This window comes from Gouania willdenowi, chromosome 16, assembly GCF_900634775.1.
Source record: "Gouania willdenowi chromosome 16, fGouWil2.1, whole genome shotgun sequence".
NCBI lineage: Eukaryota > Metazoa > Chordata > Actinopteri > Blenniiformes > Gobiesocidae > Gouania > Gouania willdenowi.
The window spans coordinates 14570030-14587782 of NC_041059.1; the positions used below are offsets into that span (position 1 = coordinate 14570030).

At 38.3% G+C, this 17753-nt stretch overlaps 2 protein-coding genes across 4 annotated transcripts in view; one reads left to right on the plus strand and one right to left on the minus strand.

The window, feature by feature from the left end:
• Positions 1-2213: 2213 nt before the first annotated feature.
• gtpbp10 (GTP-binding protein 10 (putative)) lies at positions 2214-8201 on the plus strand. Its single transcript, XM_028471358.1, has 10 exons — positions 2214-2327; positions 3717-3910; positions 4001-4092; positions 5653-5797; positions 5869-5942; positions 6697-6749; positions 6835-6942; positions 7039-7116; positions 7202-7325; positions 7401-8201. The coding sequence occupies exons 1-10, from the start codon at positions 2295-2297 to the stop codon at positions 7613-7615; spliced, it is 1116 nt and encodes a 371-aa protein (XP_028327159.1). The 5' UTR covers positions 2214-2294; the 3' UTR covers positions 7616-8201.
• Positions 8202-8662: 461 nt separating this feature from the next.
• Positions 8663-17753, minus strand: part of adam22 (ADAM metallopeptidase domain 22) — a 68816-nt gene continuing 59725 nt past the window's right edge. For all 3 annotated transcript variants that reach the window (XM_028471348.1, XM_028471349.1, XM_028471347.1), the window contains exons 31-32: positions 13639-13762; positions 8663-11738 (exon numbers count right to left, since the gene is read on the minus strand). In XM_028471348.1, coding sequence (XP_028327149.1) covers positions 11718-11738; positions 13639-13762 — 145 coding nt within the window. In that variant the 3' untranslated portion in view covers positions 8663-11717. The remainder of the gene's footprint in view (positions 11739-13638; positions 13763-17753) is intronic.

A 17753-nucleotide genomic window follows, 5' to 3' on the forward strand; every position in this document is an offset into this window, starting at 1 on the left:
GTACTACTTAGCCAACTATTTCATGACCAAGTTTAAAAGAGACATTGATGTGAACCCACCGGGAAACAGTGCCACGCCTCTTCTGGTCCTGCTCACACTCAAGGACTTTTTGGAAAAGTCAATTTATCATTGTCCATCTTTACAAAGAATGTATGCACTGAAATGGGAGGATATTGTCTTGTGGTTGTTTTGTTTGTGTTTTGTTTTTAAATATTCTAAAGAAAATGCTTTCATTTTAATAAACCTCTAAATATTACATCCACAAGTGTAAGTACAGCAAACAAAAACCAACCTTCATTCACTTTCACATTGATATAATAAATTACATGAATCTCATTAAGAAATCCAAAAATAAAAAAGCTCAAAAAACCATTTACATCTGTCCAGTTGTTCATGTATTTTGTATGTGCTTTTATACTTAGTTTGCAATAAAGAAAAGAAAAAATAGTTAACTTATATGCTTTACTCCTCTCATTGCCAGAAATATTGTGGTGTTCCAAGCAACTCAGAATTTGGGATTTTCTGACTTCCTTCTTGCAAAAGTGACTTGGAACGTCTAACGTTGGAGAAAGGTCTAGAGCATCAGTTGTCTATGGGGTTCCGAATGTAAAAACTCGATCACTTTTTCATAGCCGACATACTGTATTTTAAACATTTAGCTCACTTTCCACACATTTAGCTTATTTTTCTTTCATTTGAGACAGAAATTCTTGTAAGATGGCATGTTCTATATATGTTCTATATTAAAAATGTGTAAACCTGAAAAATAAATCCAAATGTAAATGTACATTTTAAATCTAAATGTTGAATTTATATCTAAATTTTAAATCGGTCACCAAGTGTAAAGCTATAAATGTAATAATAGGTATCGGACATTCTGCCGATATTATTAGCTGATAAAATAACAGGCTTTGCTTTCTTGATCAAGCAAGAATTCTTCACTGAATTTAAAGGGTATGTATAGTTTTAAGTATAAGATAGGCTTCTTTTACACGAGGAATGACTACTGATGTTACATCATTTTCAGCTTTGTCTCGTTTCTCCACCATTAAATACGTCGTCAGGCTCATTCTTTGTCATTTGACGTAAACGATCCTTGTTTGCTGAAAAATCTCAGCACCGTAACAGTAGAAATGTTTGATCCATGTCAAAGATGTAAAGTGAGTAGTGTTCATCTTACTTAACGGGCTAAAAGGGAAAAATGTGCATCAGTCTGTGCTGCTGAGGAAAGTTGCTCAAACCTCAATAAAGTTGTTCATTCCTAGACACATTCTGTGTAATATTACAGTGGAACACGAGCAATGAAATCCTTGAGTAATGTTTTCTTTTAAATATATTTATAATATCACAGTATAAATATGAAAAATAAGAAGAACATGGGAGGTCTAGAATCCAGCTTGAGGGTAAAAGCAGACATTAGTGAGAGAAGTCACCAGTTTAATTCAAACCACCTTAACCTGCTCACCGTGTTTCACAGGAAAAATGGTTTACAGTGCAATGTAACGCAATACCTCTATTAACTTTGGCATATTCACACACATACCATACATACAGTTAACCTCCTGTTTGATTGGTGGGTGGGGCTTAATTTGCTCTTATGATGCTAAAGGTTGTTGCATGCTGTTGACAGCTTTAAGTGCACATGTCTAACTCAAGGCCCGGATGCCAAATCTGGCCCTTTGGAGCATCCAATTTGGCCCCGCAGGAGAAAGCAAAAATAACAAAAAATATGAGTCACTGTGTAAATGAAACTCAACAATATTTGCAGCAGGGGCTCACAGGTGCTTATATATCATGATGGCAGTCATTTTAAATGTCAAACTGTGGAAAAAAAAACCTCAAAAATCTTACCAAATATTAAAAATTTCCTCAAGTTATTAGATAACATTTTCCTTTATTATATATGTCTATGAATGTGACCTCCTGCTAAACAACAGTGCACAAAGCATAAATTATAAATGAAAGAAAGCTTTCTTTCATTTATAATTATTATTCAGGTAAATAATTAAAAATAAAACCAAATTCTCATTTGCAGTGACGAGCTGCCCACGTGGCAGGAATCAGATAATCAGAAACGACTGATTAATTTTGTCTCCCAAGCTATTATAAATCTGCGAATATATCAAACGTGTACTGTTACTCACATAAACAATGAGACACTTGGAAGTCCCGCCTCCTTTCCTCGTCCTCCAATGAGCGCTCTTAACAGACCACTTCCGGTCCCCTTCATACGGACACATGTTAGCAGTTAGCTGTAGCAGCGGCACATCAAACAGTGATAAAACCCCACAACAATGGTGTATGTCAGTAGAGTTTTTCTCCGTAAAGTAAGTACCGACACGGGCCTACACATTGGACATCAAAAAACACATCCACGGGTGTTTTTTTACGTTAGAAATTAGCTAATTTATAAGCTGTCCAAGATAGCCGGGGAAATAACATTGGCTCTAGTGCTAAGCTAGCTTCCACTGTGACTAATAAATACGTGTGTTACATGATCATATATGTTAATATTTCCTGTATAGAATACATGCAATGTCACCTAAATGATAATTTAATGCTGAAATTAACAGTTGGTGAAGTTATCTACGTATTTTCAAATACAAATAAATGTATTTAGTAAAGAAATATATTATTTCTTGGCTGGGATGTTGAAGCTTTTAAACAGATAAGTACGTTTTAGTAGTTGAACGTTATGGTTAGGTTTTTTCTTACTTCCTAGAGAACCGACAGAATTTAGTAAATAATAATACATTTTATTTAAAAGCGCTTTTCAAGAGACTCTAAAACACCTTACAGGTTAAAAACAACAACAGAAAATACAAATTCAATTCAAAATGGTTTAATGTCTGCGGTGGGATTGATCTGTTCTCTTATTATTTGAATACAGTATGTAACTATTCAATATTGGATAAGGGGTAGGAGAAGATAAGTTTACTTTTTCCTACCACTTTTCAGGCATGTTAATCAGATATGAGATGTGTATGTAAGATATAATTAATTTTATTTATTAACATCAAATGGTGTATATATTTTTGCATGCGTGTATAGATATATTCGATATGTATGTGATTGCACAAAAAATAACTAAAATATGAATATGTCATGTCTCTTGAATTAATGGCTGTATTTTAATAATCAATAATTTATGGCAAAGATGTTTATTAGGGTTGTGATTTGTGAATTATTGATTTGCAGCTAGCTAGATGTTATATTCTCAATTGTCTTTTTTTTTTTTTTTTTTTACTTGTAATGACATCTCACTTACATGCATGATGAGCTGAGGTATCCTTTATTCGTCCCACAAAGGGGAAATTTGCAGTTGAGTTGCATCCTGTCCAAGAAACATGAAAAGACAATCTGACAAATGAGAGTACAAAAACAATATAACATGGAGCGGGAGAACTGTGGGTCGCCACAAGGCGGCGCCCCGTATCCTTCCATGGAAAATGGAAAAACAGGAGGAAAGGAGAGGGGGGAAAAGGCAGATCCTACACTTTTTTTCATTAGGAGCGCACAGTGTTGGACTAGGAAAAAAACTCCTCAGCGCATGTCCCATGAAAACAATTAAAACAAAAACCTGACATAGCGTGTATGGTCGGGGGGAGAATTGCAGCCAGCCGCTGGGGGGGGGCGCGTGCACATGACACCAATGATCTTCCGAATAATTATTCTCGAACAGCCTAAAACATCTGGTCATGTTTCTCCTGTTGCAGTATGGAAATTTTGTTGACAACCTGCGCTTCTACGTCCATGGAGGCAGCGGTGGGATGGGGTTACCACGCCTGGGTGGAAGAGGAGGAAACGGAGGAGATGTTTGGGTGGTGGCTTCAAAGAACGTGACCTTGAAGAGGGTCAAGGAGCAAAACCCAGGGAAACGCTTGGTTGCTGGGGTTGGGCAGAACAGCAGGTGATCATTCTTAGTAACTCCTTTAACAGACAGAATGAAAACTAGTCAGAAATCAGTGGAAGTTAACGTGAGTTTTTATCTGTCAAACAGTATTCGAGCTCTGAAAGGAGAGAAAGGAAAGAACGTGGAGCTCTTAGTTCCTGTTGGAATCATTGTCACCAATGATAATGGACAAGTACTTGGTGTGTATGGAACAATGGTGTATTTCAATCACTCTATTGTGATTGAAAATGTAATTATAATTGAAAAAATCTGTTGCTGTTGTAATCATAATTGAAATGTAATTGAGTTTAGATAATTGACATTGTAATTGTAATTCTATAAAAATGTCTATGGAATTTCATGGAAATTCTACAATAACTTAAACTTCATTACAATTTACATCGTAAACTTGTTACAGTTCTATTGCTTACACATACGTAGTTAACAATTATTAAAATGTTTCATGTCTGTATATTGATATTTCATTACCTGTCAGTTCTCTTCAGGATCATAAAAAAACTAGGTATACTGACAAAAGAAAGGCTCAGATGTCCACACTAACAATAATAATACTAATATGTTCATTGATTAAGAAGCCTAACAAGGTAACCAAGAGATGAGAAAAAAATTGGATGATAGATAATATTTTTTGTGTATTTTACAGCTGATTTAAGAAATGGGTCAAACTGACCCGTTATCATAAGAGATGCTAACACCAGAGGAAGTTTAACTTCAGTAATTGAAAACGTAATTGGTGAGGATAATGCAAGAGGCATCTTCACTATAGTTATTCGTTTTTTCTTCCGTCACAGAATTTTTGCGTGTTTCAACTCCTTCAGTGTTTGACCAATTTTGACAATTAAGATATAAAAATGTGTCAAAAGTTCAGCACAGGGGCGCTTGTTCTTATGTGATTTTTAACTTTTATTAATTCATCCCAATTCATTTCGAAGGGGAATTTCAAGATTTAACGGCTTCAACTTTGAACTTCAGCTGGTCAGCCATTCTTCAAAGGATTTCAACTATTCAACTTTTAAAATATGCAGCTGTCTGATGGCTAATGCTAGGCTAATGCTATTGCTGGCTATTGTTAATGCTAGGTTAATGTTAAGGTATTGCTAAAGCTAGATTATTGTTAGCTAGCACTATTGCTAGACTAACACTATTGCTAGGTTAATGCTAATGCTAGACTAATGTTAATGCTAGGTTAACGTTAATGCTAGCATTAATGCTAGGTTATTTGAGACACTGTCCATGTAGGAGGCCTGTCTGGTGTGAGCCCGGCCCGTCCATGGAGAGGTTAGATGGCACAGACAGAACGCACCGAGCAGCACGGCCGGAAACTCACCCCGCAGCACCCCCCGAAATACACCGGCCCCGCGGAGCACAGCACACCCCCCCCCCTACTCCCCAGGCACAGCTGAGAAACCCGCGTATGCACCAGGACCAACACCGTCCACAGGGAGGTGGCCCCGGCCCCTCCGAAGAGAGAGGATGCCATCAACCACCCAAGCAGGGCCACCTCGCCAGCCAGAGACCGACAAGCAGGCGTACCAAAGCACCCCCAACCGGGCACCGCTACCCCACACCAGTGCCGCCAGCACAGCCGCATGAAAAAAACTCGGGTTGCGTGTGGATTGATGCAAGATACCCTGCTACGTTTGGACAGGGCCTCAGACTGAAGAAATAGTTGTACTGATTTGGGATTGTCATGTGACAGATTTCTTATTCTGTTTTAATTGGACTATTTACTCTTTAAGGTCACTTGAACGCAGAGTCAGACCGTGTGATGGTGGCAAAGGGAGGAAGCGGCGGCTCCTTCCACTCTGCGTTCCAGCCTCATAAAGGTCAGGCTAAACACATCAGGTTGGATCTCAAACTCATCGCTGATCTGGGCCTTGTGGGGTGAGAACAGAAAACATATGCATGAACGCTGTAAAGTCTTATTTTAACGTTGTTTCTTGTGTCATTATCAGGTTCCCAAATGCAGGAAAGTCCTCTCTTCTGACGGCTTTATCTAACGCCACACCACAGATTGCCAGCTACGCCTGTAAGCATGTGATGGGTTAAAAACAATAGTTTTCATGTGGGGTCATCTATTATTAAGTAAAACAAGACTTTATAAAGTCACACTTTTGACTTAAGATTCATGAATCAATGTGCATTTTAAATGTAGTGTTTTGAAAGCTTTCTAAGGGTGCGCAAAAAATCGATTCACGGCCGAATCACGATTCTGATTAATTAAGATTCGGTTCAAAATTTTTCCATTAAATGTCCTATTTTATTTCCATATTTAATTTCAAATATTCCCAAATATTAACTTTTGAAACTAATAAGTGGGGATTCATGTGTACTTATTTACAGAAACTGAACAGTCAAACATATTTTTTTTTGGTATTAATAAAAAAGAGAATTCAGACAGTTTTGCGTTAAATTATAATTGACAATTTTTATAGAATTTTCATGGCAATTACAATTACAAAGTCCATTATCTGAACTAAATCACAATTTAATTACGACAGCAGCAGATTTTTGAAATTATAGTTATGCCATAATTGTAAATTATTATCAATTACGGGATTCCAATTATATCTGACCCCAACCCTGGTATTTACAATTTTAAAATCACTTGATTGAACCTTGGAAAGCAGCATTTTCTTGAACATAATCATTTTTTATTGTCAACTTTTGTTACTAGTATTGATTGTGAATCAAGGATTGGTTCTGAATCGATTTGTCTCCCCAAGAATCAGAATTGAATCGTGAGTTGTTGGAGCTTTTTGTTTCTTTATTTTCATTCACAGTCACAACTCTAAGGCCAGAGATTGGCAAAGTGATGTACCCTGACCACAAACAGGTGATTATCAGTTTTCTCATTGACTGGTTTTGGTCCTTTTTTTTTTTTTTTTTTCTTGTAATGACTTAAACGTTTATTTTGACAGATTTCTGTGGCTGACCTCCCAGGGCTGATTGAAGGAGCCCACATGAATAAAGGCATGGGCCACAAGTTTCTGAAACACGTGGAGAGGACGAAGCAGCTACTGTTTGTGGTGTGTAGTGATAGAATCATCTAGAATCCATTTAGTCCACTGACACTGAGCAGGAACTCAATCAACTGTTGTTTGGATGTTTGTTTACACTCACAGGTGGATGTTAGCGGTTTCCAACTCGCAACCAAGACGGCTTTCAGGTCAGCCTTCGAAGCCGTGCAGCTTCTCACAAAGGTTGGTCTGAAGCCAATAACTGATCTCCATGACAACGAGCTTTGTGCTTATGCTTTGTTTCAACTCATCACCTTTGTGCTTGAAGGAGCTGGAGTTGTATAAGGAGGAGCTGCTAACAAAGCCTGCGTTACTGGTGGTCAATAAAATGGACTTGCCAGAAGCTGAGGAGAAACTGGAAAAGCTAAAGGAGCAACTACAAAACCCTGAAGGTCTGCATGAGTTTAGTTTTCCCTCATTCCTTTGTGTGTTGATCAGCGTCACCTTGTTACTTTCTTTCTCTGCAGACTTTTATGATCAACTCCCTGAAGACATGATACCAAAGAACTATTTAACCTTCAAACACATCATTCCTGTCTCCACCATCACTGGGTTGGGTATCGACCATTTAAAAAGTTCCATCCGACAGTCACTGGATGAAGACGCAGTCAAGCAAACTGAAGGCTTTCATCAAGAAAAGCTGCAGACACTGAAGTCCAAAGCACTGCAGCATATGTTATAAAAATCCTCTACTAGTGTTATGTGTGTGTTCTGACATTTTTACAGTGGATTATTAATCATGGCAATTCTATCACCACAATGTACTGTTTGCTCAAGATATGTTTAAAATATTAAAAATACATTAAAAAGCATTCTTTGTAAATATTAAAATACCAATACGGCTATTGGTAACTAAATGGTGTAGTGTGCAGAAAATGTGGAAGCTGTTCATTTGTTATGCTCACAGTACTGATTTGAACAGAAGAACTTCTATAGATATTTATAAATATGACATTATATCAACAGATTGTAAACTATTGGGATCCCAACAGCAGAATCACAATTTTTCACCATAAAAAAGGAGCTATATTTATGTTTCTGGGAAATCCATATCCAAACATTACAATGCTCTATTTCACACAAAAAAGGATTCTATGGGTTTGGATAAATATGACATGGCATTAGATTGCAAGCCTTTGAAAATTTAACTTGATATTTTTGTTGTCGGTTTCTTGTTACGCAAGGTTAGAAATTGTTTTTTTTTATTCTTCAGTATTTCTTGTGTTCTTTTTTCATTTCATGTGAAGTAAACTTCAAATAATTTCAAAGATTTTGTCTTTTTTTTTTTTTTAACTTCCGCTCCCATTGAGGATGGTTGTCACAGATGCACTAATTGAATTCAAGGACTCACATCTTTTGAACAGATTATCATGCAGACAATTAAATATCCATTTGTAGCTGAGAAATTAGGCATTTATTTGATTCAGAAATTGATTTGGTAAAGCGTAAATTTTTTGAGGAATTCTAATGAGGTTGAGAAGAGTGATAACCAACCTCGGATTCCCTAAAGAGTAAAAAACATGAAAAAGGGTCATAGTCTGAATATTTATGTGCACATTTGGTTAATTATCCAAACCAAATTAGCTGCAGGTGTGACATCTTTTTCAGTTGGTGTCATGTCTGCTCCAGTTCAGAATGTTCCGTTAGATAAAGTAGTGAAAATCACGGTCCACTGATTTCACTAAGAGTGGTTTATCGTTGCCTTGTTGCACCCTGAAAGGAGAGATTTTTTATTGAGTGAGAATCGTGGCAAGTGTGTTGATGAAAGTTTTATTTTATATTACAATGCTGAATAATTAAGAGGGGGAAAAAATATGGGAATTGATTTGAGCGTCATCAGTCTGTACAGCATACAGGCAAACCTTTAAAAATAAAGATACAGTACAAGACTGCAGTGTCTTCATTTGTACACGTGGAGAGTTTTAAGGATCTGGGATCAGAGCGCCAATGGGTGCGTGGGCAGGATGGGAACACATGGCTGACACTGGTCAGTGTGTTGCATTGCACAAATACATTCAAGGCTCCGACCTTTACAGAGAATCGTCCCGTTTAGATATGACAAAGCAGCTCATGTGGTCCCAACCTGCAGATAAGAGTCCTTGGAGTGATAGTGGGAAGTCTGATTCCAGTGGTTATGATGATAAAAAATAGTTCATAGGAGTCCAAAGATGATGTCGTCTTCTGCTTCGGAGTAGCCCAGGAAGATACCAGGGTGCTGGACTCTGACTAATACTGAAAGTAGACCAGAGCAAAAGGCCAGAGCTCTGGTAGAAGGCAGATGTTAGTTACAAACACGTGTCAGAATGTTTATCATACAGATGTTAAAGGAGATATGTGTTCAAGAATCAAACGCCTACGTTTCTCCATTAAAACTCACATAATTACAATAATGCACTTAACCACTTTTGAAATAGTGCTGTACATAACGCTGAGAACACAGGTGAACATTACAAGGTAGGTAGCTAAGAAAAAAGGAAACTAGTAGCAGTTATAGTCCAATACTGTGACGAATCATCATCATACCTGTACAGCCTTAATGCATACATGGATTACAAATGGAAAAGGGCCTTCGCTGAAACACAATCTGAGTGAGTGTGATGACAAACACAAGATAGAGCAACGAGTGATGGCTGTACAACAACCTACTGCTGCTGCTCACAAGCTCAAAACAATATGGGGGTCGAATGTAAAAACTATCACTGTTTCATAGCCGACATATTTGCAACATTTATCTCATTTTTCTTTTATTCGAGACAAACTTAAAACAGCATGCTCTATATCATTGTTTAAAAATGTGTAAACATGAAAAATTAATCTCAATGTAGATGTTTGATCTAAATGTAGAAGTGAAATTTAAATCTAAATGTTAAATTGGTCGCCAAGTGTAAAGCTAAATGTGACCCGGGGCTCTGACCTGCCCACTTTGCATAATTTCGAAACATTTAGCTTTACACCTGGCAACCGATTTAACATTTAGATTTACATTTAATATTTACATTTAGATTTATTTTTCATGTGTACACATTTTTAACAATGATACAGAACATAATAGACATTGGTAACCCAGATGTATTGTATTGAGTGTTTTAGCACATGTGCTCATTTATAACACCTGTCCACAGGAGGCTTTTAAAAAGGTTAGAAGTAACAGAAATAATAAGAAAGTTAGGAGGAAATATGCACTGCACAAAACATTAAAAAAAAAAAAAAAAGCAATATTCAAAGTTAAACACAGTCAATTTCTGTCTCAAATGAAAGAAATATGAGCTAAATGTTCAAAATATGTTGGCTATGAAAAAGTGATTGAGTTTTTACATTCGGCACCGCATAAAACAAACAACACTCATTCTTCAAACCCTGTGACCTCTGTCCATTTGCACTACATCCTGCTACAGCACACACAGACAGAAAGGGGAACAATCATGCTTGTTATTACAGCCAACCAACAGAGAAATCTGAAAGAGAGCAGTCATGCTGTTGGTCTCCACAAGCTCAAACAGCAAGCACTGTATAGCATAGGCGTTCATTTACATATATGAATCCACACCACAGAATCCAAAAAGTACATTTCAAATTGTAACTCTGCAGGCTTTGGCTACGTTTAGCCATCAGCTGTTGTTGTCTCCGTTTTTTTCTAACAGACTTTATGTGCCGGCACCATGGAAACTGAACATACAGCACACAGTGGTGTCAAAACATCCACATTTTGACTCAAACGGAACCAAACGCATCTTTAGTGACGATTGGGGGGGATTCTATAACTACGTCAAACACATGTTGATTCTTTCACTCCACTCAGGAATGTCACGTTAAACTAAGTTACCGTTGCTAAATGAATACTGACAAAACAATCATTGGACATCTGAAGAGTGAAGCAGTGCTAAGGTCATATAAAAACATTCTGATGTGGTTGGAAAATGACGTCAAAGTCAGAAGAAGACACACAGACATGAAGGTCTCCGTCTAGAGAAGCTCTTCTGTGCTTCACACCACCTAGCAGAAAACAAGAGGGCAGACTTTTCTAGGTGTCTTTACATCTTTCAAAATAAAAGCAGCAAAACATACTCTGTGTGTCATTTACTGTACATATTTACACACGCAGACATACACCACAGAGCACAGATGGGTACGTTTGGATCATTAGGAGACGTACAGTAAATAGGAGGTGAAATATTAAAGGTTCTCTTCTGAAGCTTTCAGCCTGCACAGGGTTTACTCCCCCCCCCCCCCCTCCCCCCACACACATGCTTTACTTCTCAGCTTCTCATCCTCTCATGCATACAGTGTTGGAGTTTTTACTGCCATTCAATGCAATCAAATGATTTAAAAAAAACAAAAAAAAAAAAAAAAACAACTCAAGCAGTGCGATGCAATGAAGGGCTCCCAGCACCAGTGGTCAGTTTAGAGGAGCTCAGACTCAGGGGGGTGGGGCTTCATCAGGAAGGAAACAGAAAGGGAAGGTTCAGAGGAAAGTTCAGACAAGAGGTGAATCCTTATGTGTTGTTGAGGCCGAGCTGACAGGAAGAGCTCAGTCTGAGCTTCAGCTGCTCCAAAATGGATGTGAGGCTGGTTTCTCCGCCAGTTCTCCAACAGCATCCACTGAATGAACTTCAGAGATACTTATGGAAACACATCTCTGCTTTGTATTCTGTCCAGTTGCAGTCTCTCTCTCTCTCCCATGTTTGCTCGAGTAGCTACAAAGTACTTTTGTTTTGTTTTTGTGTTTTTTTTCACTCAGAAAAAGAGAGACAAGTGTAGTTCGTTGAGCTTTTTCCATGACGTTGTTATATAGAAGTCTCCCACAGCTGGAGAAAAGAAGAAAAGACGACGCAATGGATCATTAGAAATACAAAAGGTGACTCCATTTATCCTTTTTTGTACCAGCTTTTTTTTTAGGTTGTTGAACAATTGAGTGGCCCCGTTTACTTTCGTGCTTCTGAAATCGGCTCACAAAACACACAGATCTGAAATAAATGGTGGAAAACCAGGTGCGTCCCTGTTTGCTCACCTGCTGTGAGGAATTCACCAAGATCGTGGCACTTAAAGGTGCGCATATAGACGTGGTTGAGACCGCCCTATTTAACTAAACATTTAGCTCGGTCAACGTGGAGAGGTGAGTGCACAGAAGCACTAAATGACATTTGAAGAAATTCAATTGGGGGATGGTGGACTTCTCTGTCTGCTGCACAAACATTTAATAATGTGTAAAACAAAATAAACAAATACAAATGTTTGTTTAAAAAATAAAACAAAACAAAAAACACAACAACTTTAAAACCTAGTGATATTTTTGTCCCCCTAATTTAATGTGGGTGCTCCGCCAGGTCCTGTAAATTTGCTCTCATCCCTTCATGGAAAACAGGCAGATTTGAAGATGATCTACTGAGCATCATCCAGCAGGTCTAACCTCCTGAGTAGCGCTTTGTCACGCACACACTCATTTGTGAACATTGTGCCATCACTGTATAAATTACACAGCTGATTCAACATTCAGTGCAGCTGATCTCTGTGTGTGAGTTTGCACCTGCCTGTGGATCGTACTATTTTCGGCGCTTAAAACAGTCACTGCAAACAGTTCCAGGTTTGATGAATTGCATTACACCCACTGGCTTAATTTATTTGCATTTCCTCCTCCCATGTTTTTGCTCCCCTTACGAGATCCGCCTACTTTACATATTCACCAGACGGAAACGCGCTAAATGGATTGTGGGCGCATCGTGACGTGCAGAAGATGTGCAGTCCTGATTCCCTAGGGTTTGTACCCCTTATTAGCACGTGGAGTGACATTTGCACACGTTTTAATACCCCTAAACCTTTAGTGAATCCACCCCTAAGGAACCAACAGGTTTTCTTCGAAAACTGGTACCATTTATCTTAAAAATGGACACTTATTTCTGAATCCAAGTACCCCTTTTGTCCAACTACAACATTTTGTTTAGAAAACTATTAAAAAACAACTTAATGATGAAATTAATGAGCGATAACACACATTTTAAAGAATCACATTTTGTAAATAAGTGGAAAAAAACAGTATTTAGTGCAGTGGTTCCCATCCTTTTTTGGATAGTGACCCCATTTTGATAAAGACATTTTATATATATATATATATATATATAAAAATAAAAAAAATATATATATAAATATTATTTTTTACTGCATTTTAGTTGAACTATATTCACAAGTGAAAGTATCGAAATACAGATGTTTAATATTGTGTGTCGTTTTAGTTAAGAAAAAAGAATAATAATTGAAAAAATTCAAAAATGTATTTCAATTTTTCCGAAATTTCAGGCAACCCTAAGGTTGAAAAAAACTGATTCAGTGGCTCCTGAATAAATTTTTCTATTATCATCTCACGCCTGGGCTGGGACCAAGACTGACACTTTATTTGTTAATTTTTCACTCTCTCTCTCAAGCACCCCCTGTAGTGCCATTGTGTACCCCCATTTGAGAAAAACAGGGTTAGATCATGGGAATAGTTTGTTACCGATGTATGTATCATGTACATGTATCGCAATTTTATAGGCCAAGCATGAAGTCGACAGAACCCTGTTTTTCTCACTATCTCATGAAACATTTTTAAAACACAGATTGGTTCTAGCGTTCACATTTAAGAGTTGACAGTCTGTGCAGTCCACAAAGGAAACCCCACTGACCCTCAGCTCATCATAATGGTTGATGGAAAGTGTGTGATATGATACTTGCCCTGGCACTCTGCCTGTTGGCTTTCCTCTGGTCGTCGGGGAGGGGAGGCATCGGATAGGGGTACCTCCTGCTGGATGCAATGGATCCTGTAGAGGAAGTGGGAGACTTGGCAGGGGAAAGCGTCCTATGGAAAAGATCAAATATCATCACTGATACGTCCACAGACCTTTTCTACTTAGTGTAGGATCATGTTGACCAAAGAGACGGATACATGAATGGAGTCAGATCCAGGAAGTGAAGCTAATAGAATCTGTGACTTTGGCCAGCATCCTCCTTCAGCTCCTTAAGGGACAGATTTCCCTTCAAAGCTCAGTACCTGTACCTGCAGGAAGGCAGAGAGAGGAGCCTCTGACACTGAGCTTTCAAGAGGAATCATCTATGTGGAAGTTACTGCTGCTCTGGGAACTGTCACAGTCTCCTTCTGCTCAAGGTTTGCATTGAGCTGCAACACAAAACCAGCCACCAATCTGCAGGAATGGACCTTTACACAGTGTGAGGCTGTGGGTCTCTCATTCTTTAACTTTAAAGATAACTTCTGCAGTCGGCTGAGTTGCAGATTGCGTGTAAAGATATCACATTCTGGGAGCAGTAAATATGGTAAGAAGACTGTAAGAGCAGAGCAGACAAAATACTGAGAAACACAGGAAGACGTCTAGTCCTGCTGGAGGCCATTAATGCTACTGCAGAGAGACGACGAGGAAGTCCTGTGATTGGAGAGCGCAGCAAATAAAGGCAAATGGTTCCAGAAGATTTTCTTTTTCTCAATCAATCCTAATACTAATACTAATATTATTATTATTATCAGAAAACTGTTTTCACTTTCAGTTCTAATGACATCAAGAATCATGTTTTGGTTTCTTTTTTAATTAGTGAGGATGTATTACATCCTCCATGTATCCTGTATAACATCTCACTATTATTTTTCATGTACTTTAATTTATACAACAGATTTTTGTCTCCTAACTTTAGTCCAATTTTACTGACCAGGTACCCCAGCGTACAGAATACTAAAGACACTCCTGCTATGTTCGGGTGTTTTTGTGAGTTTAACAATTATTAATTAATCATCAAAATAAAAAAAATAAAAAAATCGGAACAGTGACATCACGTCTGCTAGGAGTCATAATTAACACACTTGATATCAGCCCCACAACGCCCCCTGCTGTTTGTCATGACTCTGAGAGGTTATACTGACTCTGAGGAGGTTCAGTTTACAATATCATCCGACCAGCAGCGAAAAGGGGCGTTTTGGTTTGTAAGCGGGTACACCCCCTTCTTCTTATTCGCTTCTGAATTGTAACTTAACGTCTGAGCTTGATTGGTATTTCAAAATAAGATATTGTAATAATGTGAGGGTTAGGGTCATATTTTCCATGACCTTTATGCTGAAGCAGTAACTAAGCCGGAAGTCAAGTAGCGGAAATGACGTTTTTTTCAATCTCTTTCTGATTGGTTGGTGAAAAGGTACCGGAACCCGCACTAATGCAATTTTGTAGCCCATCCGAAACGCCTAACAGCTGGCCCGACCCTCCTCTCAGTTTATGCATCCTCACATGTATTTCCTTTGGGAAATTCAGTTCATCTAGTTTAACTTGTACTTTATTTTTATAGTTTACAGTACAACTACAGCAAAGTAAAAACCCTTTTCTTCTTTCCTTAGCTCATCTTTAGGTACAAAACTATTGATTCTTTACCTTCTACTGTAGTTGAAGCTGGAGGAAGTTCATTCATTCATTCCCAGTAACTGCTTTATCCATTACAGGTTTGTGAGGGTCTGCTGTGCTTATCCTTGTTTACCTTTCTATGTAATGTTTCTGTAAAAAATGTTTACTAAATAAACAAATAAACAAACATCAGACAAAAACCTCCATGATATTTATGTTAAGAAATTAAACTAATAAGCAAGTCTATGTAATAATTTACCATCTAAAAGCCTACAAATTAAATTTCTCTCTTTTTTGCATAAATTTTACCTTGTTAGGCCTGTAATGAATCAGCTGGTCTGTTTAATTAAAAGTGTGGCTTTTTAACCAGCTAAAAAAAAAAAAAAAAAAAAAAACTCATAATTTCCGTCACTGAAGGATTAGCGATAACAATGGACTCTCAATGTTCTGCAACCATTCTTGTGTCTACAAAGTGTCGGCACTGGACTGCTGCTCTACAGAGCACGAGATTCCCGTTGAGGCCACCTTATTGATTTGTGATCATCATGAGACGTACAGTTTGTCACAGCAGCACAGTGATGATGTCAGGGCAGACACATAGTGGCTTGGCGGTGACAAAGGTATGTGAGGTCACAAACACACCAGAGCAACACTGATCATGCAGGCGTAGCAAGAGATCGAAGGAGAGGGAGGGAGGGAGAGAGGGAGGGAGGGAGGGGGGCACAGATAGGAGAGAGGAGGAACGAGGGGTACCGCAGCGTTACTGTGGCGAGGCAGCTCACACATTTAGCAATAATCCAGGAAGCCAAAAAACTGCAAATAAAATGCAACAGTAATGTAAAAGAATCTTAATATGGGGGGGAGGGGGAGGAAGCTTTTATGTAAAAGGTTTCAAATCTGACTTCATGCCAGCAACTGTCTTTAGTAACACTCGACTGACGCTGAATCCTGCTCTGCAAACAACAATAAAAAAATAAATAAAGGTATAGGAGCTTCATACAAGCACATGGGGCACAGCACAGTCTGGGGTAATACCTAAGGTAAGGTCCTTGAGTGTTTTTATTCACATCTTCTACCCATTTAGTTACATCATAGCAGTCTGTTTGGATGCGAGGGGTTAAATACCTGTGAGAGGGGGAGGGAGGGAGGGAGGGACACAACAAAAGGAGGGGCAGGAACAGAGAAAAAGTAATAGAAGAAATGAAAAAGACAGAAATAAGCAAGTGTTAGGGAAGGAGAGAGGACGTACTTTAGGAGAGCAGAGCAGAGTTATTCCCACCACGATGCTTTGAGATAATGGTGAGAAGATGGCAGACAGACCTGTGCAGCGGCGTCAAATGACAATAGCACCATGGAGGCCACAAAACAACCGTGTGGTATATGTGTTTACAGGCTACAGTCAACATGTCACGTCATTCCAAGCAGGCAGCTTCTCTGCACTCAGTCAGCGTCATGCCTCAGACCCACACGCGAACAAGCTCACAGAACAGGCCGGGAGCAGCCGCTGCTTCATTCACAGCCATCAGAAACCAAACGCAAACTGATTTTTATCCTCAAGGACAGAGAGGGAAGTGTGAGTGAGGCAGCCTCACAGGAAGGAGATTAAAGCCCATCACACTTTGTTTCTCATCAGGAGAAAGGAAGTGTTATCTCTTGTGGTTTCTGAGAAACCAGTGCAAGTTTTTACCTCTCGTACAAAGTGTGATCGTGTGTTTTTCTTCATGTTACAACAAAAAAAACGTCCTAACTTATGGTCAAAAACTAAACTTTAGTTAATCATTGTGTGATGCAGTCTTAACTAGAGCTGGGCAATATGTCGGGGATTCAAGATATATTGAGTTTTTCTATTTTGGCAATATAGAAAACTACAATATCGATTTATAGCTTATTTTGTAACAAAATATTTGTTTTAGGAATAACTTCTTTCACTACTTCTCAGAAGAGCATGAAAAACACAGTTAGATAGATTGCTAAATGTGTCCAAACCCAGATCTATCAATAAACGAGCCACACGACAGAACTCACTCACACGTGCTGTCCCTTATAGTAGAAAAAGGCAAAAGTGGCACACATTATGCAGCTGTTTGTTAATAAATGTGTCGGTGTGACATTTTGCATCAGCTAATGTAACCCAGAATTTTCTTTCTGGTCAGGCTTCATTTGAATTAAAATTATCGAGATTTATATCGTACATCGCCATTTTAAGAAAAAATATTGAGATATGAGATATGGTCTGTATCACCCAGCCCTAGTCTTAACATTACTCAAACAAAATAACATGAGTTAATTTGAGTAATTTGTTAGAATGTAAAGAATGTAAACTATTTACACATATTTGTTCAATAATCACAGCTTTGTTGGATACAGTTGTCACCAAAATTAAAAAGAAAAAAGAATTGTTAGAGATTTTAAGTGATTTCCTGGCACACATTGACTAAAGAGTAAGTTTCA